This window comes from Aotus nancymaae, unplaced genomic scaffold (genome assembly GCF_030222135.1).
Source record: "Aotus nancymaae isolate 86718 unplaced genomic scaffold, 86718_ANA_hifiasm-v0.15.2.pri h1tg000059l, whole genome shotgun sequence".
NCBI lineage: Eukaryota > Metazoa > Chordata > Mammalia > Primates > Aotidae > Aotus > Aotus nancymaae.
In genome coordinates, this window is record NW_026988473.1 from 52,593,321 (window position 1) to 52,613,355 (window position 20,035).

At 40.9% G+C, this 20,035-nt stretch overlaps 1 protein-coding gene across 1 annotated transcript in view; it reads right to left on the reverse strand.

Moving 5' to 3' along the window:
• Positions 1 to 15,155, reverse strand: part of SYT9 (synaptotagmin 9) — a 245,313-nt gene extending 230,158 nt beyond the window's left edge. The window contains exon 1 of the mRNA XM_012456732.2: positions 14,730 to 15,155. Within this exon, the coding sequence (XP_012312155.2) occupies positions 14,730 to 14,874 (145 nt within the window). The 5' untranslated portion in view covers positions 14,875 to 15,155. The remainder of the gene's footprint in view (positions 1 to 14,729) is intronic.
• Positions 15,156 to 20,035: the final 4,880 nt, after the last annotated feature.

Genomic DNA, 20,035 nt, shown 5'->3' on the forward strand with positions numbered 1-20,035 from the left:
TTAACAAATTAGAATTAGAAATTTTTATCTAAATATAGCTTTGGTTATACTCCACTGTATTCACAATGTCTATGATATCAGTGTCCATTTCTGATTTTTTTTTTTATTGCATTTTAGGTTTTGGGGTACATGTGAAGAACATGCAAGATTGTTGCATAGGTGCATACGTGGCAGAGAGTTCAATTTTTAAGTCTTTAGGGTTTTGGTATTGTTGTTGTTAGCTTTTAATCACTCATTGATTATTTCATGGATGGTAAATGTAGCCCATGTAATTTTTACCTGTTGGAATTAATTTTTTGTTTTTACTGTCATGTCTAAAAATTGATCATGTGCTGATTAAATTTTAAAATGTTTTGTGAATGTTATTTTTCTTTATTAACTATATAACTTCTATCCCCTATTTATTTTGTCAATTTGATGTATTCTATTATTAGTGAAGTGTTGTAGTCTCCAATATAATTCTGATTATTCTAATTTGTAAAGTTATAACAAACTTGGTTTTATATATTTACACACTGCTTCATTAATGAAAAGTAAATGTTTATGATTTCTAAGTCTTTATAGTTTATTGTACTATTTATAAACCTAAAATAAGTCTCACTTAATGACATATATTGTATTCAGTATGTTTGTTATAGGAATGTTAATTTAATTAACATGAGGTTTTTGAAAAAGAGAAGATTTAAAAACAATATAAATCAGTAGACAAGTATTTTATTATATTTAATGAAATTACTTCCTAAACATTTAAAGAATCAGGTACTATAAAGTTAACTCTGAGCCTCTTCTGACAATCCCCCAATCTCTAAATTGCATCATTAAGGCCACTATTTACTACTCACTTTTCTCTAGGAGTTTCCCTGGGTCAAATCTGATGATTGTCCATAGCACTATGTGACACCACTGCAAAACCTAACATATCACCTTTTACATAAGGCATATGCAGTAGCACTCTTGTTTTGTTAATCTGCCCAATTAAACTTCCCAGTTCCCACATACCAAGGCACTGGGAAGGCAGATGTGATTGAATTACTGAAGCATAAGAGAATACAAAAATTAAAAGATTTAAAAAAAAAAAAACAATATAATAGAAAAGAGCTGCAGTTTTAATCTTTATCAGCCTGCAGAGTGGATCCTCTCTAACTGAACCTGAGGGGATTAGATTTTCCACCAGAGAAGCCTACAGTAATCCACACATAAATGGCCTCTAAAGCAGTGTGGAGCTAGAATCAATGGATGTTCCTACCAAAGGCATCTGGAAGAAAAAAAAGAAACACTTTGGGGGATTTTCTAGTTCTCTTTGCAGACTCCCTCTGAAATAGATTCCACAAGATGATGAATCTGAGTTCTCTTGAAATTAAAGTAATACACACTAAGTACTTTAAAAGCTCCAGAAAAAGGATGACCTATAAATTCGGGATATTACAGTGATATTAAATCTAAAGTAGCAGTCACAGTGGAACAGATTAAAGAGGAGCAAGCAGAACTGTTTTCTCACTCCCTCTGAAATAATTTGAGAAGTCTTCAGAGCTAGCTCAGCTTTGCCAGCAATTGACATTCATATTATTTGAAAAAATAAGATGGAAATATGTTTAACTTGGGATCCTCTGAACCGTGTTAAAAAGTGATTCTAATGTGGCATCCTCATTCTTGTCCAGCGTCTTTCTCTGTTTCACAGGTTTATCTGACAAGAAGTGAGCATATTGGCTAGGATGATTTATAGCCTACAGGAATCAAGCAACCACGTTATTCTCTAACCTCATGGCCTAGTTAGAGTTTTCACAGGGTTTATCTACTGCATGGTTATCCTAAATTAAGAGCAAATGATAATCATATTACATGCTAGGTATAAAGAAGACCATGATTTTAGTTAGGGCTAGGATACTACAGTTGCATCCTACAGCTAAATTTTCTACAGGATTTATTAGTAGTTGTGCCAACAGCAGCTGTACTTAATAATTTAAGATAATTTATTGGGGTCAAAAAAAAGAAAAAGAATCCATGATAGATAGTAAACACATTTTTAAGTTTGGGTTTCCTTGTCTAATACTTTATAAAAGTTTTACATAGATGGTTTGAGCATTTATTTTGACGAAGGGTCTGTAAAAAGTAATTTTAAACCATGAAGGCCATAAGTTCACATCATTTGCTACCCTAGTTGTGTAGGGGTATTTTAGGTGTCACCCCTGAAGGCTGATTTAGTCAATCTTGGGACAGGGCAGTTGTGTCTTCAAAAGTTCTTTAACTGATTTTGATGCACAGCTGGAACTGGAACCACTTTACAAAAATCTTTCAGTTGTAAGGGGCCTTGACATTCAATCGTTTTTCACCCTCCTTATTTCCAGTAACTTCTTCCCAGTTTTCCACCAGTCAGCTGCCCTGGACATCTGCATGAGACGTCATATACATCCCAAACTTAACGTGCTTAAAATTAATCTCATTATTTTCCCACAAAATATGCTTGCCTTCCTGTAGTAAACCTAGTTAAGTTATAGGTACATCCTTCCAGGCACATATGTGAAAACATTGGGAATCAGGATCTCTTTATTTCATATCACTGTACCTATTATTTTACCTCTCAAATATCTCTTAAGGCATCCCTACTGCCTTAAAATATTCCTTCAACACTTCTGCTTAGATAAAAATTAATAGTTTACTGCCTGCTGCTGTTTTCTCTAAAAATAGCAGCTTTAAATCTCATGTTGTCTGACCACACCACTATCCCATAACCACCCATCCTTGTTGCAGACATCTATCACTCTTCGGATTGCTTCCCCCATATTCCTGGAAGCACCCAATTGCTGACTTGCTTCCACTCTTTCCAAAACTACTTTTGTCATAATTCTCGGCAAACCCAACATCCATGTTGATAACACTTCCAAAACCCTGGGCCTGTAGTTCTTTGAGCTCCTGTCTTCAATCATTTGTCCTTCTCTCTCCATCATGCCTCTCATGATCATGCCCTGGACCGGGTCATGCCAGCAGTTGCAGCTCCTCCAGAATCTGGATTTCAAACATCCCACTCTCTGGCACCCTCCTCTTCACTGCATTCTCAACAAGCATCCCACCCCTCCAGGACCTACAATCCATTAATCCTACCACATCTTCACTATTCCTAATCCTTTTACATATCCACTTTTCTCTCCTTACTCTGATGAAATTTCAGAATCAATCATTCTAATCACTCTATTCTATTGACCTTCAACTCTTTTGCCACTCTTTTCTTGTTCTACATACACACAACCCCGGCTCTCTCTTTCATGCCTGCACAAAAAGAGTAGAACATGGTAGAAGAAAAACACACACCTATGCTGATGGAAATCACTTTAAATTTATGATCACCAACTTCAAGCGGGCCCTTAAGTATTGCTTAACAATCACACTTCCTGCCCTACTCCATTTGCTCTTCCACTCTCCTAGACAAACATTTATAACTCTCTTATTTTCAAATTGCCATTACTTCCTAACCATCCCCACTCTCACCTTCCAACCTTGCTGCTTCCTATTTCACTAAGAATAGAAAAGTAATCAGAAGGCAAACTTCTGCAAGATCCCCAAACCACATCTGCCCACCTGTGCCCATATATTCTGCTCTGACTCATTGACGATAAATGAACTGTTGTTGAAAAACCCACCTGCTTAGCCTATTCAGCACATCACCCCAGCAGTTCTATCCTCTACATCATTTTTCCTTCTCTCCAGCATACAAACATATAGTTATTTTCTCTTTTCTTTATAACCACCTTTTGAATCATTTTCTCTTCTCCTTTCCCTTCACAAAATAATTCCAAAAAGTTGCTTACACTCTTTTCTCTCAATTCCTCTCATTCTCTTTTAAAAAGACTCTAGTCAGACTTTCACCAATTCCACCCATGCACCACTCCTCCAAAATCACTCAGTTCAGCATCAGCAATTAGCCTCTATGCTATTAAATGCAACGGTCAGTTCTTAGTTGTCATCTTACTTGACCTATCAGCTGCATTTAACTCAGGGGATCATTCCCTCCACCTAGGAATACTTTCTTAATTTCCTAGCCACCATGATCTTGATTTTTCTCCCACGTTACTTGCTGGTCTTTCGCAGTCTCCTTTGTTGGTTCCTGAACATTTCTCTGACTTCTAACCAGTTGTTCAACTTCTTTTCTATGTTTATTTGCCCTTTGGTAAGTGTGAAGGTGTCAATGTTTGTGTCCTCCCCAAATTCATATTTGAAACCTAATCCCTAGTATGATAGTACTAAGAGCTGGGGCCTTTGGGGAAGTGACTAGATTATGAGAGCAGAGCCCCCATGAATGGGATGAGTGCCCTTATGAAAGAAACCCCTTCCACCATGTGAGGACACAGAGAGATGGTGCTATCTATGAGAAACAGGCCCTCACCTGACACTGCATCTCCCAGCTCCTTGCTCTTGGACTTTCCAGACTCAATCTCTCTTACAGCCGTGCCAATCAGGCTCTTGTTCCCACCTCTCTATCAAAAATGCTTGTCAACGTCACTTCCAATGACCCTGAATTACTACCTGCAATGGTGAGTACTCAGTCTTCATTCTGCTTGACCTAACAGTAGCACTGGATACAGCTGCTTATTCCTTCTTTGATTACCTTCTTCATCTTGGCTTCCAGGTCCTTGCTTGGATTTTCTCTCTCATTTCTAGACTCTCTTCATCAATCGTCCTTTGTAGTTCCTCAAGTTCTCTCTAGCCTCTTACTGTTGGACAGTTCCAGAACTTAGTCCAGGCCCTCTTCTCTCTCCTGTTCACTTTCCCTTCCTAGATACTTTCAGTCACACTCATTTTAAATATCAGCTACATGCTGACGACATCCATATTTATACCTTCAGACCAGCCATCTTTCCCGAACTCCAGGCTCATATATCCAACTGCCTAGTCTGTATCCCCACTGGACTCACTAATAAGCATTTCCAACATTACATATCAAGAACTGAGCTCCTGATCATTCCCCTCAAACTTACTTCTCCTACAACTCCATTCTCCTACCTGCTCAGGCCACAGTCTTAGTCTTGACTCCTCTCTGTCTTTCACAGTCTATATCCATCTATCAGTAAATGTTGTCATCTCCACCTTCCAGCTGCACAGAATCTGATCACCTCATACTACCTCCATTGCTATCACTCTCTGGCCTAAGCCACCACCATCTTTCAACTACATGATTACAACAGCCTTATAACTCTGCTCCCTAACTCCAACCTCACCCTTCTACAGTCTGTTTTCTATGTGCAGGTCAGAGTGATCCTCTCTCTTCCTAAGTTAGATATTATCACTCTTCTGATAAAACTTGCTAATGGCTTCCTATCTTACTGAAGTAAAAGTCACTTGTTTTTTTCTTTTACAATGGCCTACAGGGCCCTATAATCAGTCTGTCATCACCTCTCTGACCTAGGACAGAGCCTGGTACTTAGTACATGCTCAATAAACATATGATGAGCAAAACCTGGCATCTCCAACTATAACCTCTCCAATCAATTTTCATCTTGTCTCCAGAATACCTAATTAAGGGATAAAACTGACCTTAATTTTCAGTGTAAACTCTTTTAATGGTTCTGCAGTGCTATAGCTGATGCAAACCAAGATGTCTTCAATAAGTAGGCACGTCCTAAAAATGTAATAAGTAAAGTGTACATGTGTTGGGGTGGGGACGAGGAGGCAGATATTAGAAATGAACAGCATGTGACCCACTTAAGGGCATCCAATTCAATTATTTTAAAAAATTGTGCCTGTTAATTGGCAGCCCCTATACACAGAATAAGGAACTATCTCTTCAGCATGGTTTGGTGGGCACTAGGCAGGCCTGCCATGCTTATTCCCTCTTGGGCCCTATAACTTCAGAGAAAACAGACTGTGAACACCCACAGACTGGATAGTTACAATGCAGCTGAACACACTGCTTTTTCATTATTAAATAGGCAGGCAAGGAAGCAAGATGTCACTGTTGGCATAGTCAGGAATTATATCTGGAACCCAGATGTTTGAACCAGATGACTAAACTTGCTAAAGACAGTATTTACAACTATACAAGGTAATTACAGTTGGGTTTCAGGGTGACATGCTGGGGATTTAAAATGGGTAAACTTCCATTCATTGATTCCCATCTGTTAGGATCTTACCTTGGACAGAAAGAATATAGTTGCCAGTAACCTGAATATATTTTCCATGAGGAACCAGGAAGACTTGAGAAGCTGCATTCACAGAACTGAAATCTGGTGTGATTTGCTGAGAATGGATGCTTTGGGCTTATCGTATAAATTGGACTTCTTGGCCAGGTGCAGTGGCTCACGTCTGTAATCCCAAGACTTTGGGAGGCCAAGGGGGGCAGATCATGAGGTCAGGAGTTCGAGACCAGCCTGGCCTATATGGTGAAACCTCACCTCTACTAAAAATACAAAACTTAGCTGAGCATGGTGGTGCATGCCTGTAGTCCTTACTCAGGAGGCTGAGGCAAAAGAATTGCTTGAACCCGGGAGGCAGAGGTTGCAATGAGCTGAGATCATGCCATTGCATGCCGTCCTGGGTGACAAAGCAAGACTCCATCTTAAAAATATATATATTATACTTCTTTCAAGATTTCTGCATCAGCCAGTCCTCAGTGGGATTTTGGCAATGGCATACAGGGGCTTTCTTGATCTGATCTGACCATTGCTTACTAGAGCAGATCCATCTCTCAACATTCGCAACACACACTCAACCTATTGTTACCCAAAATCCATCCTCTTCTGTGTTAGGACCTTATTAAATTCCTAGAATGCTTTTCCCACCACCAATTTTCAGGCAAACTCTTCTGCCCAAGAATAGACTTCTATGGGAAGCCTCTGCAGATCCACTCAAACCAGCTAATTACTAATTACTTCTCTCCTCTTTTTCTGTACTGTATCTAGTAGGTATCTCCCTTCTTGACTTTATTAATTGCCATTATTGTTTTATGTCAATTCCACAGGGGCAGTAAGCATGTCTGATGTATCTTTGAATTACAGATGCCATACCCTGTACATAGCACTTAAGGAGCCCGCAATAAATGTTTTTGGAATTTAACTTAATTATCACTAGAAAAGATTAATCAGTTCAGTGTGGTTAAGTAACAGCTACAACAGGGCAGGGTGGGGTGGGTTGAAGTGGGAAAGAAAACATAAAGAAAAAGAGATTCAAATTATAACAACTTTTTTTTTCATATTTCATATAAATAAAGGCAGCACTTTGCATTGGAAAAGAATGTTACAACTAATCCCTATTTATTGAAGCACCCCTGAAATTTCAAAAGACAGTTTCATACAATGTGTTGATTATAGTCAGACAACCTGAGCTCACTCACTATACAATACTCCTTCTGTGAGCTGATTTGATAGAATATTTATATTCTAATTAATGCAAATTGGTAGGAAAAACATTAAGATTCTCAAAAAATAAACTGGCACACGTTAGAGAATGTGGTAGAGAACACAAAAAATTCATGAGTAAATATAAGAATGTTCAAAACATGAAAAATATTCAGTTCTGCCAACAAAAAACCACAAATTGAAACAACTAGGCAACAATATAAACCATGTTAAATTAGCAACCTTTTGTTCACATTATACACCTAATGCTAGCAGATTTACTGTTGACAGGTAGCAAGGCTAAGTATCACAGATCTACCAGAAAGCAGTTAGGGCTCACTGTTGATAATTTATAATGAAAAATATTTCCCAAAAGGAAATAGGGAACTATAAATACAAGACATTCCACCCCCCCAAAAAAAAGAAAATTGCAAGCTAGAATAGCCTCAAAAGAATTGCCCTTTGAGATATACATAACCATCACAATAATGATAATAATTACATAATAGTGTTAATAATGGGAAAAATTATAATAATAGAAATAATGGCTAATATTTATTGAGCATTTACTATGTGCCAGGTATTATGGTATTTAACATGCATTGTGAGATAGGTATTAGTATAGGGTTGTCAGCATTACCAAATAAAAGTATCAGATGCCCAGTTTGGTTTGAATTTCAGGTAAACAACAGATAATCAATTTGTATAATTATATGTCATGCCATATTATCTGTTGTTTATTTGAAATTCAAATTGAGCTGGCATCCTATATTTTATCTGGATACTGGTAACCCAGATACTAGTAATACATTTTACTGATGAGAAAATGAGGACACAGAGGTTAAATAACTTGTCCAGGAGCACACAGCTAATAAGAGGTAGTAAAATGCTAAGTTTACAAAAAAGTAGAAAGTAAATTTAGCCTACAAATAATTACAAATGGTAAAACATATACATGTTTGTGGACCATGGCTGAAAGGAAACATGGGCAGGTGATATTACCAACAACATCAATTTATTGATTATTTATTTGAGCATTTACTCTGGGCACAGTGCTACAGCAATCTTCTACTCCCATTTCATAGATGAATAAAATGAAGAGTGAAATATTTTACTCAAGGTCACTAAGGTAGTAAGTGCAGTCAGATTCTAACTCCAAAGTCCTTGCTTATTCCATTTGGTCATCTTGATGTCCTGGAAGATTTTTTTTTCTTCCAGGTACAGTTCTATCAATGTTGACTTAAAGTTTTTGTATGATAAAATACATGTGCAAGGACATATGAAGATTTCAAAGAGATCTGCAAAGCCTAGTCCTCAGGGTTTGGTGTGGTCTAAAGCCCTTCCTAGAGTCCACCAAATGAAACATTTGAAAGAAAAGGAAGTCGTGATGCATATTCATTGCTCCAAGATTGCAGTGAAAACTGAAAACTTCCCCACAAATTGTGAATTCATTTAACTTCATTCAGAAAATAGAAATACACACTCCATACTTATCCTTAGAAGTGAGATTACTCCTCCATTTATGCCTCTCACTAAGCTCCTCCCCTATCTCTATACACTTTGGAGTGTGAACTTGTTAGTTCCCTCAAGTCAATCTGTTAAGAAGAGATTATGAATTTTTTTAAGCCAACCATATGGGAAATTGCACTTGCACCACAAACATAAAAGTGCCCCAACGCTTTTTCAGTGAAAGCAACATTTTTGGTCTATACATATTAGAAAATTTTAGAGTGATTTCCTTTAGGTGTCAGTTTAATTTTTCCTTGAGAGTTTATGCCACATCAAAAAGTTTGTGCTTTTGATTGTTTATTTTGAAAGAGGCAGCTAGCCATAAGGCTGCCTGTGATGCCTTTACCACAGTTTGCTTTTTTTCCCTCTTGATAATTACCTCATGACTAAATCATTCACTGGTCCATGTAAAGGAATCCCACAGAGATGAAAACACACTTGTTTAAATAAAATATTTATGAAGAAGCCCTAAAATGTCACTGAAGTAAATGCAAATTATATATTCACATACTGTGCATCCAATATGCCACTCATTCCTTAGAAGACTCTATTTCCTGATTGCAATTAACATTAATTTAAAGAAATTAATCCCATTGTGCATAATCACACCAAAGTCTATTCATAAACATTCAGTGTTTCAAGACTAATTCTCTTTTGACTATCTTAGAAAAATTTGAATCAAGGCTAATATTTAATCTTGATGATTATTTGGAAGATTTTTTTGATAGAGACTATCTTTATTATTTTACATGTACATTTTCTAATAAGTGACTTCATTATAATTCAACATAAAGTGACATTAGTGAAGGTTCTGTATTCTTGCCTTTTAATGACACTTTTATCTGGACAAGATTTTTCTTGATTTATTTGTCTTTTTCCCGCCTTAGACTGGGTGGACATAACAGAGCCTTGCCATATGTTCAAAGAGCCCTCAAAATAAACATTTGGGATAATGTGAAAAGAAAGTTAAGAATTAGTTAATATGGGTATTAGCTATACAGGATAACAGGCAAGGTCCCTGGTTTTTGATACGATCTTTTCTAATTTTACAAGAAACAAATGTGAGCTGAGCTGAGAAGAGTTAGGTGGATGCATCTTTTGCCCAACGGGCTCAAAAGTTGTCCTCTACTTGGCTGCACATTATAATCAATAGATGAGTTTTAAAAATACTGATACCAGGCCCATTTCCCAGAGATTGTGATTTAAAACTGGTCTGGGGTGCAGTCCAGTCATTGATAGTTTTTTGTTTGTTTGTTTTTTCTTTTGTGTTTGTTCCAGCTACCTAAGTTTTCCCAATGTGCAGCCAAAGTTGAAAACCACTGATCTAGAAAAAGCTTTTCTTGAATAGAGTAATATTTATGTGGAGAGAAGAGTCACTAATGATGAGTCGTAAGGCTCTGCTTCACACCCTGAAGTGCTAAACATTTTCTAGACCTTGGGTACAGACACAGAGAGCATGGAGAAAAATCTCCAGAATATGGAGTTGGAACATGAATGGAAAACCAGTATCCTGGGTAACAGTATTTATAACCAAAATACTAAGCTGAATCTTTATAACTACATAGAATGTGACCTTCACTTGGGGATTAAATCCATCATACAAGTACAGAAGAGAGAAAGTAGGTCTAAGGGTGGCTATTACAAAAAATACCTAGAAAATTTTCATTGACAAAATAACTCCTCAGTTTTCAGTATATGTGATGTGACTACCTAAGAAGCTACTTTGACTTAGACCCAATCTTTTAAATGGAATCCATGGCCCTGGGCTAGTTTATTTCTGTGCACTTCAGGATACTCACATATATCAACCACTTTTAGCCACGCTTCTTGAACTTTAATGTGCATACAACTCTCACCTGAGGATCCTGTCGATCTACAGATTCACATTCAGTGGGTCTGGGATAGAACTGAGATTCTCCAAGTCTAACAAGCTCCCAGAAGCTGCTGCTGTTGCTGGTGGAACACAGATAAGTGCTTCGAAGACTTATGAGGACTAGTGAAATGACTTACATAAAGTGCTTGGCACAGGCATGGTTGGCACCCTACAGAAGAAAAGACTTAAAAACAAAATGATAAAAAACATGTTTAAAACCTAGACATTATATGATCCAATCTTCCTTTCTGCTCCTTGGAAAGAGCAAATCTAGAGCAGTTAAGATAGTTTACCTCCTAACAGCCAAAGGTATACGATGGAGAAGAGAGATAAGACTAATGCTTTTTGACCAAAGAAAGTATAATCAAGATCCATGGGTAGAAATTTAAGAGACCTTTTAATTCCCTACAAGGAAAACCTTCTAACAATACATGCTGTTCTACAACCAATTAATCTTTTTCGACAGCAAAGTCTCCAGTTACAAAATATGAGCATAGAGTAATTAATGTTAAAGAGGATAGTCATACTTTAGGTCACTGTTCAACTATAAAACAGCTTGGCTATCTAAAGAGACATCACACACTTAGCGTGTTACAAAAAGTTAAAATAAAATAAAAAATAAGCTCCGTGATTTTCCTCCTCATCCCTACCTTTTTCCTGAAGACTTCTGCTTGTACAAAGAATTTTTTATGTCAAAAAGTCTTTGAAACATCCTTAATTGCCCTTCTCTCACCTTTCACATCTCTTCCTTCAATAATTACTAGTGGCGGTACCTTCCAATTGTGTTCATAATCCAATTACTTCTTATTACCTCCATTACCACTATCCCTGTTGAAATCACTATCACCTCTGTCTGGATTTCTGAAATAGCTTCCTAAGAGGTTTCTCTGACTTCACCCTTGCTCTTCAACATGGCAGTCAAAATGTTGTCACTTCTCTGCTCAACACCTTCTAATGGCTTCATATCTCATTCTGAGGAAAAACCAAAGTCTTTATAATGGTTTAAAAGACTCTGCATGATCCACGCTCTTTAACTCTTGACCGTATTTCTTATCACTCTCCATCTCTTTCACACTTCTCCAGCCACCTCTGAAGTCACCATTTCCAGCATCATATCAATAATGCTCCCGCCTCAGGGCCTTTGCACTTGCTCTTCCCTCTGCCTTAAAGGCTAGTCTCTGAGGTCTGCAAGTTTATGCCCCACCTCATTAACATATAAAACACCATAAAGGCAACCAACAGAGCATTCTAATTGCTCTCTATGGAATAAAGTGCTCACACTCAGCACTTCATTTTTCACAAGTTGGTACAGATGACAAACTGGGTGAGGCACTCCAGTTCCAATTGTGACTTAGGCTTATTTTTTAAAATCACAATTTCATCAAGTCCTCTATGAACACCAAGTCAGGGAAATCTCGGTGCTGTACTCCCCTGGCAGGACACTGTAACCACCTGGACAAAAAAGAACTCTTCTGATGGCTCAGGCCTGCTGGTCTGTGCCCCAGTCTTCACATACCTCTGAAAAAATGAATCAACATCCTAGATGCAGGGTCACTCTGCTGTCCACAGGAAATTATATCTTTTTTCTCCTTTTATAACCAAAGTCCTTAGCTGAGCTTGAGAAAACCTAGCTATCACAGGGTGGCCGTGAATGGACAATAACAGAGAAAGTTGGGACATGGCATTCAGGTGGATTCCTTTCCAGAAAAAGAAGTCATCCATTTACAGAGATGACTCTCTCTAGGAATTCACGTCTCAGGGCTGCTGTGCATGGTTTTTCTGGTTCACACTGTCAATAGCAGGGACATTATTCACATGGTGTTTTGCGGTGCAGCTTTCCCAGCTATTCAGCTTTTAGGGTTCAGAGATTAAAGCCACTCTTGCTTCAGAGGGATGAAGACAAATGCATCTGATGTAAAAATTAATGTCGGCAAGGCAAGTAAGGAGGGAAATGAAGGGAGCTTTGGAAATGAAGAGAGAAGTGTCCTGAAGGAGAGGGTGCACTTTGGATGTAATCTTTGGCCTCATTTCCTCTCACCTTACACTAGAAGTCCCCCACCCCTTCCCTCATGAGCTGGCTACTTTCCGACACAAACCAAAGGGCCAGAGGGGCATGGGGCTACTTCAAAACCCTTGTGTCCTAGTTTAAGAAAGCAGAGCACTGCTATCAGGAACTCAGAGAAGCAAAGTCGACTCCTATCTATAACTATTCCTCAGCCAAGGAATCAGATTTCCTCTCATAAGAAGTCCTCTTACTGACTCTTTCTCGGCAGATGCCTGGTGTAGAGGCTGAAGAGAACCTGAGAACACAGGATCCAGCCCTGGATTGAAAGGAGCAGAGGCAGAAAACTGGCAAAAAGATGTGATTTAGAGATAGGCCTCATCCATCTTCTCTTGTAAAGCCAAAGACAAATGCTTATGTGGGATAACAAGGAGATGTGGTCCAGTCACAGGCAAGGAAGTGAGATGTTTCAACACTAACACTTGCTTTGGGCAAAGCATGTAAAATAATTGTCTTGCTCCTGCCACTTAAGGACCACTTCCCCGACTTAAGACATCTTCCTGGGTCTTGTGAGATAAGGGACTGTGGTTTATTCAGCACATCCCATCCAGCAATGAGGTACACATAGGCTGAACATTAAACCTCCCTGGAAATCACTGGGATCAGTATTTCTCTACTCAGCTCTCCACTTTGAAGTAATATATCAGTGATCATTTGATAAACTTAGTTAATGTAACCACCGGAAATGGAAAACAATATTTTTTCTTTTTCAATAGGAAAAAAAAAAGCCTTGAGTAGAGAATATCTAATATAAACTTTTAAATTTTAGCAGATGACTTCACTCCACATAACCATCTTAAATATATCAAGGATATGATGTTTAAGACTGGTTCAGTATGACACTCTTTATAAATCAAATAATTATTTAATTTATCTTTTGGATAAATGGATTTTTATGTAATAAATTGGTTTCAACTCGTACATGATAATTTGCAAGGCAATAGCTCATTTTCAATATTTATACATAACAATATCAAGAGAAAGGCCATTTTCTCATCCCATTTTTAACAATTCAACCACAATATGCTTTTTGGGTAAGTACTCAGAGAATATTTGAGAAAACTATTTCTCCAGGTGAGAAACATCTCAAGAAAACATTGGAAGGAATTGCATTTTCCAGTAGTGGATGAGACGACCTGGGAGATCCAGGGACCTCGGGAAAAGCAAATGGCTCCACTAAAACTCCCTCCTCCAACCTTAATTGGTCAAATGCCAAAATAAATGAACTTTCCAAAGTTAGGAGCTTTGCAACTTTCACTAGGAATAACTACAGGTGCACAAGCCAGGACCGACGAGCCCACCGCCCCGAGTGTGGCCGGCGGTAACCGCTGGTCGAGCCTAGCGCCCAGGCCCAGGCCAACTCCGCGCCGTGCGACCCGCCAGGAAAGGGTTCAGGCCCGTCTGCCCAGGACCAGAAGCTCCCTGTACCCTGCCCAACGCGGGATCGCGTCCCGCCCTTCTCGCCTCAGACCAAGGAAAGGAACTAGGAGCTCAGGAGCAAGGATGAGCAGCACCCGGTGGGATTCAACCCCAGCCCCGGGCCGTCCTCAACTCCCAACTTCCTAGAGTTTCCTTCGGCCTCGTCCCCCTTCCCACGGCTCCGAGGCCGCCGCGGCCTCTCCTCGCTCTGAGTGCAGAGCCCGGGAAGTGAAGCGCGTAGCTTGGAGCTCGGGAGCCGCCCCCAGGAACCCTGGCAGTGGGAGCGCAGGTGGCGGGCGTGGTCCCTCCAACCCTGCCCCAGCAGACCCGGACTCGGCCTCCGGGCAGCAGCCACCGCCCGTGTCCCCGCCTGGTTCCAGCATCAGGCCACAGTGCGCTGGTTCTTGATCCCTCCCCTGTCTCAGTGGCCGCCCCCCGCCCTCTCCCAGTCCGCGTCGCTCTTCTGCCTCAGGCCCCGATGCGGCCCCAAGTCCCAGCCCAGGGCCCGTAGGTCCCTGCAGGCGGCGGTGGCGGCACTCACCTGGGTCGCGGAGCCGGGGTCTGGTACGGTCCCGCAGGTGGTAGATGAAATCCTGGCAGCTGTCGTGCTCCAGAGCCCCACGGGCACAGAGCTCGGCCAGCAGCTGCAGCGCCTGGTGACAGAGCGCGTCCCTGGCCCCGGGCATCGCCCCCCCGCATCCTCGGACCGCGCCGGGCAGGCGGGCGCGGGAGACAGCCCTCCGCCTGCCAGCTCAGAGCCGCCGCCTCCGGGCCGTCCGCGCTCACCGCCAGGGACGCGCCGGGAAACGGTCCGAGCCCGAGCCCTAGCCCCAGCCCCAGCCGGCCCGGCCTCCCACCGGTTGCATGCAGCTCTTCGCCAGCCGATCGGTCGGGCTCTCTCTCCCCCGGCCGGCCCCTCTGTCCCTCCCCCGGCGCCGAGGAGAGGCGGTGCCGCACAGCCCAGCGCTCCTCTCTGCTTGCGCTCCGCCCGCTACTCGCGGCCGCCGGGGGGCGGGGCCGGGTCAGGGGTGCGCGCCGCGGGGTAGGATCGCGGCGGCCCCAGCCGGGGACCTGGGGTATTCCCCGGCTCCTGGCAAAGCGGGGTATTTGGCTTGGGACCTCGTGCTCAGAGCGGCCGCGCCCCGGCTTGGGGAGTGAGAGCGGGTTGCGCGCTCCGGGCGCTCTCGCTACTCCACCCCTCCGCCCAGATGCGAACCAAGCACCCGCTCCCACCACCCTGCGTATGTCCAAAGCACGTTCTTGGATGCCTGGTGCGAAGGTTGCAATCTGGGCACACCCGCCGGATGCGCAGAACCGAGTACCTGCTTTGAACTTGGAAAGAGCAGCCTGGGCATGAACCATGGGCCTACGGGTGTCAGATGCCCAAATGCAGGGTTTGGGTCCAAGATTCTCCAACAAAGGAAGGATTTCCCAAGCACAGGCCCTTTTCGACCACTGCGGTGATTTGGAGAAGGTGGAGGCTCTATGTTAGAACTAAAATCAAATAAATAAATGACTCCTGGGAAAGACGCTAAAGCTTACCTGGGCTTCATAGATTCCAGTTAGTTTTCTAAGCAACCGTTTGGAAATCCAAATATTGGCAATATGTCTTCAGCACCCAAGGAGGAGTATCACAGAATCTTGGAAGGAATCTCGGGGAACCTCTCATCCACCCATCTTTTCAGCCTTTCAAGCAATAAAGCCTGGAAATAACCGCGAAGTACTGAGTGTGTGTGTGTGTGTCACTGTGCCACAAGCGTTTTAGATACATAATCTCATTTAATTCTGTACATAGCTCAACAAGGTCTGTGTAATTGTTATTCTCACTTTACCAATGAAAAACGGGGGGCTGGGGACTCAGAAAGGTGTTACTTCCTCAAATTCATATACGATGAAGGTAGCTTTGATTTTCTTTTTCTTTTTACGTTTCTTCTTTTGTCTTTTTTATAATATTGGTGTCCAGTGCCCCATTCTAGAACAATTAGAGTAGGAGCTCTAGAACTGATAACTGTCATTCTTAGCCATGAGGTTTTGCAGTCTTTACGGATATCCCACAACAATTCATATTGCACAGAAAGGTAATTTGAGATCCCATAGAATGTTGACGCAACAGGCAAGCTTTGAAATCCTGCTGTTAATGGTACTAGGGCTTCAGGGAACTTATATGGGAATGGCAGGGAAAATGCAAAGTTGAAAAGGTAAAGATGGCTCCAGAGAGTTGCAAAGAGACAAGCAGAGGGAAGAGAAAACAGTTTAAAGGGAGCCTGTGGGGGAGGTTGAGCAGGGTTGAGCAGATGCTGTTTCTTTAAAGAGGGAAACCCTTAGAGAAGGAGAAAAAAGGTCATGAACAGAGAAGGTGACAACAGAGATAGTGTGATGCTGGGGGGGGGGGGGACACACAGCAATGGTGAGAAGGTATGTATGTTAAAGCATGTAGAAATATTACACTAATACCATTATGTCATAGAGGAACTGAAGGCAACAAGTTAAAAAATGACTTTGATAAACCAGGTAAAAGATGATGAAGGCCTAAACCAGACCAAAGGTATTAGCTGATTGCTAGAAACATCCAAATTTGAAAAACATTTCAAGTATTAAGTGACAAGATTGCAACAAATGGAATAAGAAAGAAATGAAAGGCACAAATGCTTCAAAACCCTACCTGGATCATATGTGCTCAGACCCTAATAACACTTAGAAATGCAAGCCTAGAATTTAGGAGAGAGGGGAGACTGGCAATCATCATTGGAAAGGTAGAAATTGAGTTGCCACATTGGATAGTTCTTTCAAGAAAGAAGAGTTGAAGTGAAAGAGATTGGAAGGTAGCAATCAGAGAAGGAGGAATGATTGTACAGACGGGAGTCATGGTGGTCACGGGAGGAGGAATATTGGTAGAGGAGTGATCAACAACATCAACTGTAAACTTTCAAATATAAAGAGAAAAAACTAAAAAGTACCCTTTGGATAAAGCAGATAGTAAGACAGTCAAGATTTAGACAGACTAATTACTATGCAACCAACCTTGTACAAATTAACATCTTGTGCCTAGGGTTTCTCATCTTATCTCACAGATAATGTGTACCTTTGGACTGTTATAAAGATTACATAAACATATATATATATGTTTATATATGTTCATATATGTTTATATATATAACATATATATATATGTTTATATGACTACAACCTCCACCTCCTGGGTTCAAATGATTCTCCTGCCTCGGCTTCCCAAGTAGCTGGGATTACAGGTGCCCACCACCACACCCAGCTAATTTTTGTATTTTTAATAGAGATGAGGTTTCACCATGTTGGCTAGGCTGATCTCAAACTCCTGACCTTGTGATCCGCCTGCCTTGGCTTCCCAAAGTGCTGAGATTACAGACTTGAGCCACTGCACCCAGACACATAAAGCAATATATTTAAACTGCTTATAGTAGTACTGCCACATAGTATGGGCTCAACTAATGTTTGTGTTGTTTCTGTTATGTCTCTACTAAAATATACTTAGGCTCTAAACACACTTTCTTAATCTATTACTTACAACAGCTCAAAGTGGTTGATGCTATTATTTCCTATTTTACAGGCAAAGAAAGTAAAATCAGGTAGCTAAATAATTTTTTCAAGGACAAATTGGTAGAGTGTTTACAAAGACAGCCACAGCTATCCCTCCCATTCCATATGTCCTTTTGGAGTGTGATTTTAACACTCTTCCCATCAAGAAGTCAAGTCTATTCCTCTTCTTCTTGAATTTGGGCCTGCTTTATGACTCACTTTAATCAACGTAATGTGTGGAAGTATATATATATATATATATGTGATGGAATACTACTCAGCCATAAAAAGAAAAGAATTCATGGCATTCACACCAACCTGGATGAGATTGGAGACTACTATTCTATGTGAAGTAACTCAGGAATGGAAAACCAAACATGATATGTTCTCACTCACAAGTGGGAGTTAAGGTATGAGAAGGCAAAGGCATAAGAGTAACACAGGACTCTGGGGACTCAGGGGGACGTGGCGGAAGCGGGTGAGGGATACAAGACTACAAATAGGGTGCAATGTATACTGCTTGGGTGATGGGTGCACCAAAATCTCACAAATCATCACTAAAGAACTTACTCATGTAACCAAACACTTTGGTTTATTCTGTTTATTCTGTTCCCCAATAACCTGTGGAAATAAAAAAAAAATTTATTAAAAAGAGTCATTACAGAGTTTGCTTTCTCGCTGCCATATAAGGAAACAGTGAAAAGGCAGCTCTCTGCAAGCCAGGAAGAAAGCCCTCACTAGAAATGGAATCGGTTGCAACCTTGAGCTTGGACTTCCCAGCCTCCAAACTATGAGAAAACAAGTTTCTTTTGTTTAAGCCACCCAGTATATGCTATTTTGTTGCAGTAGCCCTAGAGGACTAAAACAGATGCCTCAGCCAACAGCCAGCCCAAGACCCCACACATGTGAGTGAGGCCATCAGTCTCTTGAGCTTAGACCTTCCAGCCCATAAATGAGCACAGCAGACAATAAGTGATGCAGAGGTGAACCATCCCCACTGAGCTCTGACCAAATTTCTCACCCACAAAATCATGAGTAATAAAATAGTGGCATATTAAGCCATAAAGTTTGGGGACAAGTTTTTAATGCAGCAATAGACATCTGAAATAGGCACAAAACTGGTAACAAAAACAGGACTGGAATCCATGTCTTTGTGGCTCCAAAGCCTCTGTTCTTCTGCAATTATAGTAGAGTGGCGAGGGTGGAGCCAGCTGAACAGAAGATCAAAAAGCAAGTGGAAACTGAAGTAGAGTTAGCTAAAATAGGCTACCCTTCCCCAACTATTTGTTCTTTCATTCATTGAACAAATATTTATTCCTCTATGATTCAGAAAGTATGACATAGGAAGTCCCCTGTGACTCAGGAAGCATTCTAGGTCCTGGGTAATTTTATATAAAGAAATAAGCAATGATCTTTGCTCTCTAAGGCTGTGCTTCTCAGCCTTGTGCTTGTCATGATATAGATAGAAAATGAACTTTTTTCAGCACAAGGGGGTAAGAGATAAGGCCACTGGTGGCCAGCAGGGACTGAGACAGGAGGAATCAACATCTCTGCCCAGGTATTACCCATTCTGTGGCATACCAGGCTTCCCTGGCGCCCTGGTTAGGAATTTTTGCTGTTTAGAACTAAAAAGTAGGAGTAAAAGTAAATCTTTTGAAAGAAGGACAAGGACAGAGAAGATGGTAACTGGAAAAAAAAAGTTCATAGAAGAAAAGCTGTTTGAAGACAGGAGCAACTTCAGAATGTTTTCATCAATGTTTCCCAAAGTAAGGTTCACTGGCCTTCTGTTCTGGAATTGCCTGGGTTTCTTATGAAAATACTGGTTTCTGGGACTCGCCCAGACCCACAAAGTTATTTTTTAAAGAGCAGCCCGGATGCTATGGTTGGACAAAAATAAATGTTGAAATTTAATTGCCATTTTAACACTATTAAGAAGTGGAACCTTGAAGAGGTGATTAGTCCACGAGGGCTCCACTTGCATGAGTAGAATTAATGCTGTTACAAAAGGGTGAGTTTGGCCCCCTTTGTCTCTTTGCCCTTCTACCATCTACCATATGATGATATAGCGCCTTGATCTTGGACTTCCCAGATTCCAGAATTATAAGAAAATAAATGTCTGGGTTTTTTTAAATTACCCAGTCTCAGGTATTCTGTTACAGCAGTACAAACAAAGACACTGGGTAATGCTTCTGAACAATGAAGTTTGAGAACCTCCAGTTTATATGCTGAGGAAAAAAGCCTTTGGTGGGTGAACAGAATAGAAACTTGACTCAAAATAGAGAGGGAGAGAGAGAG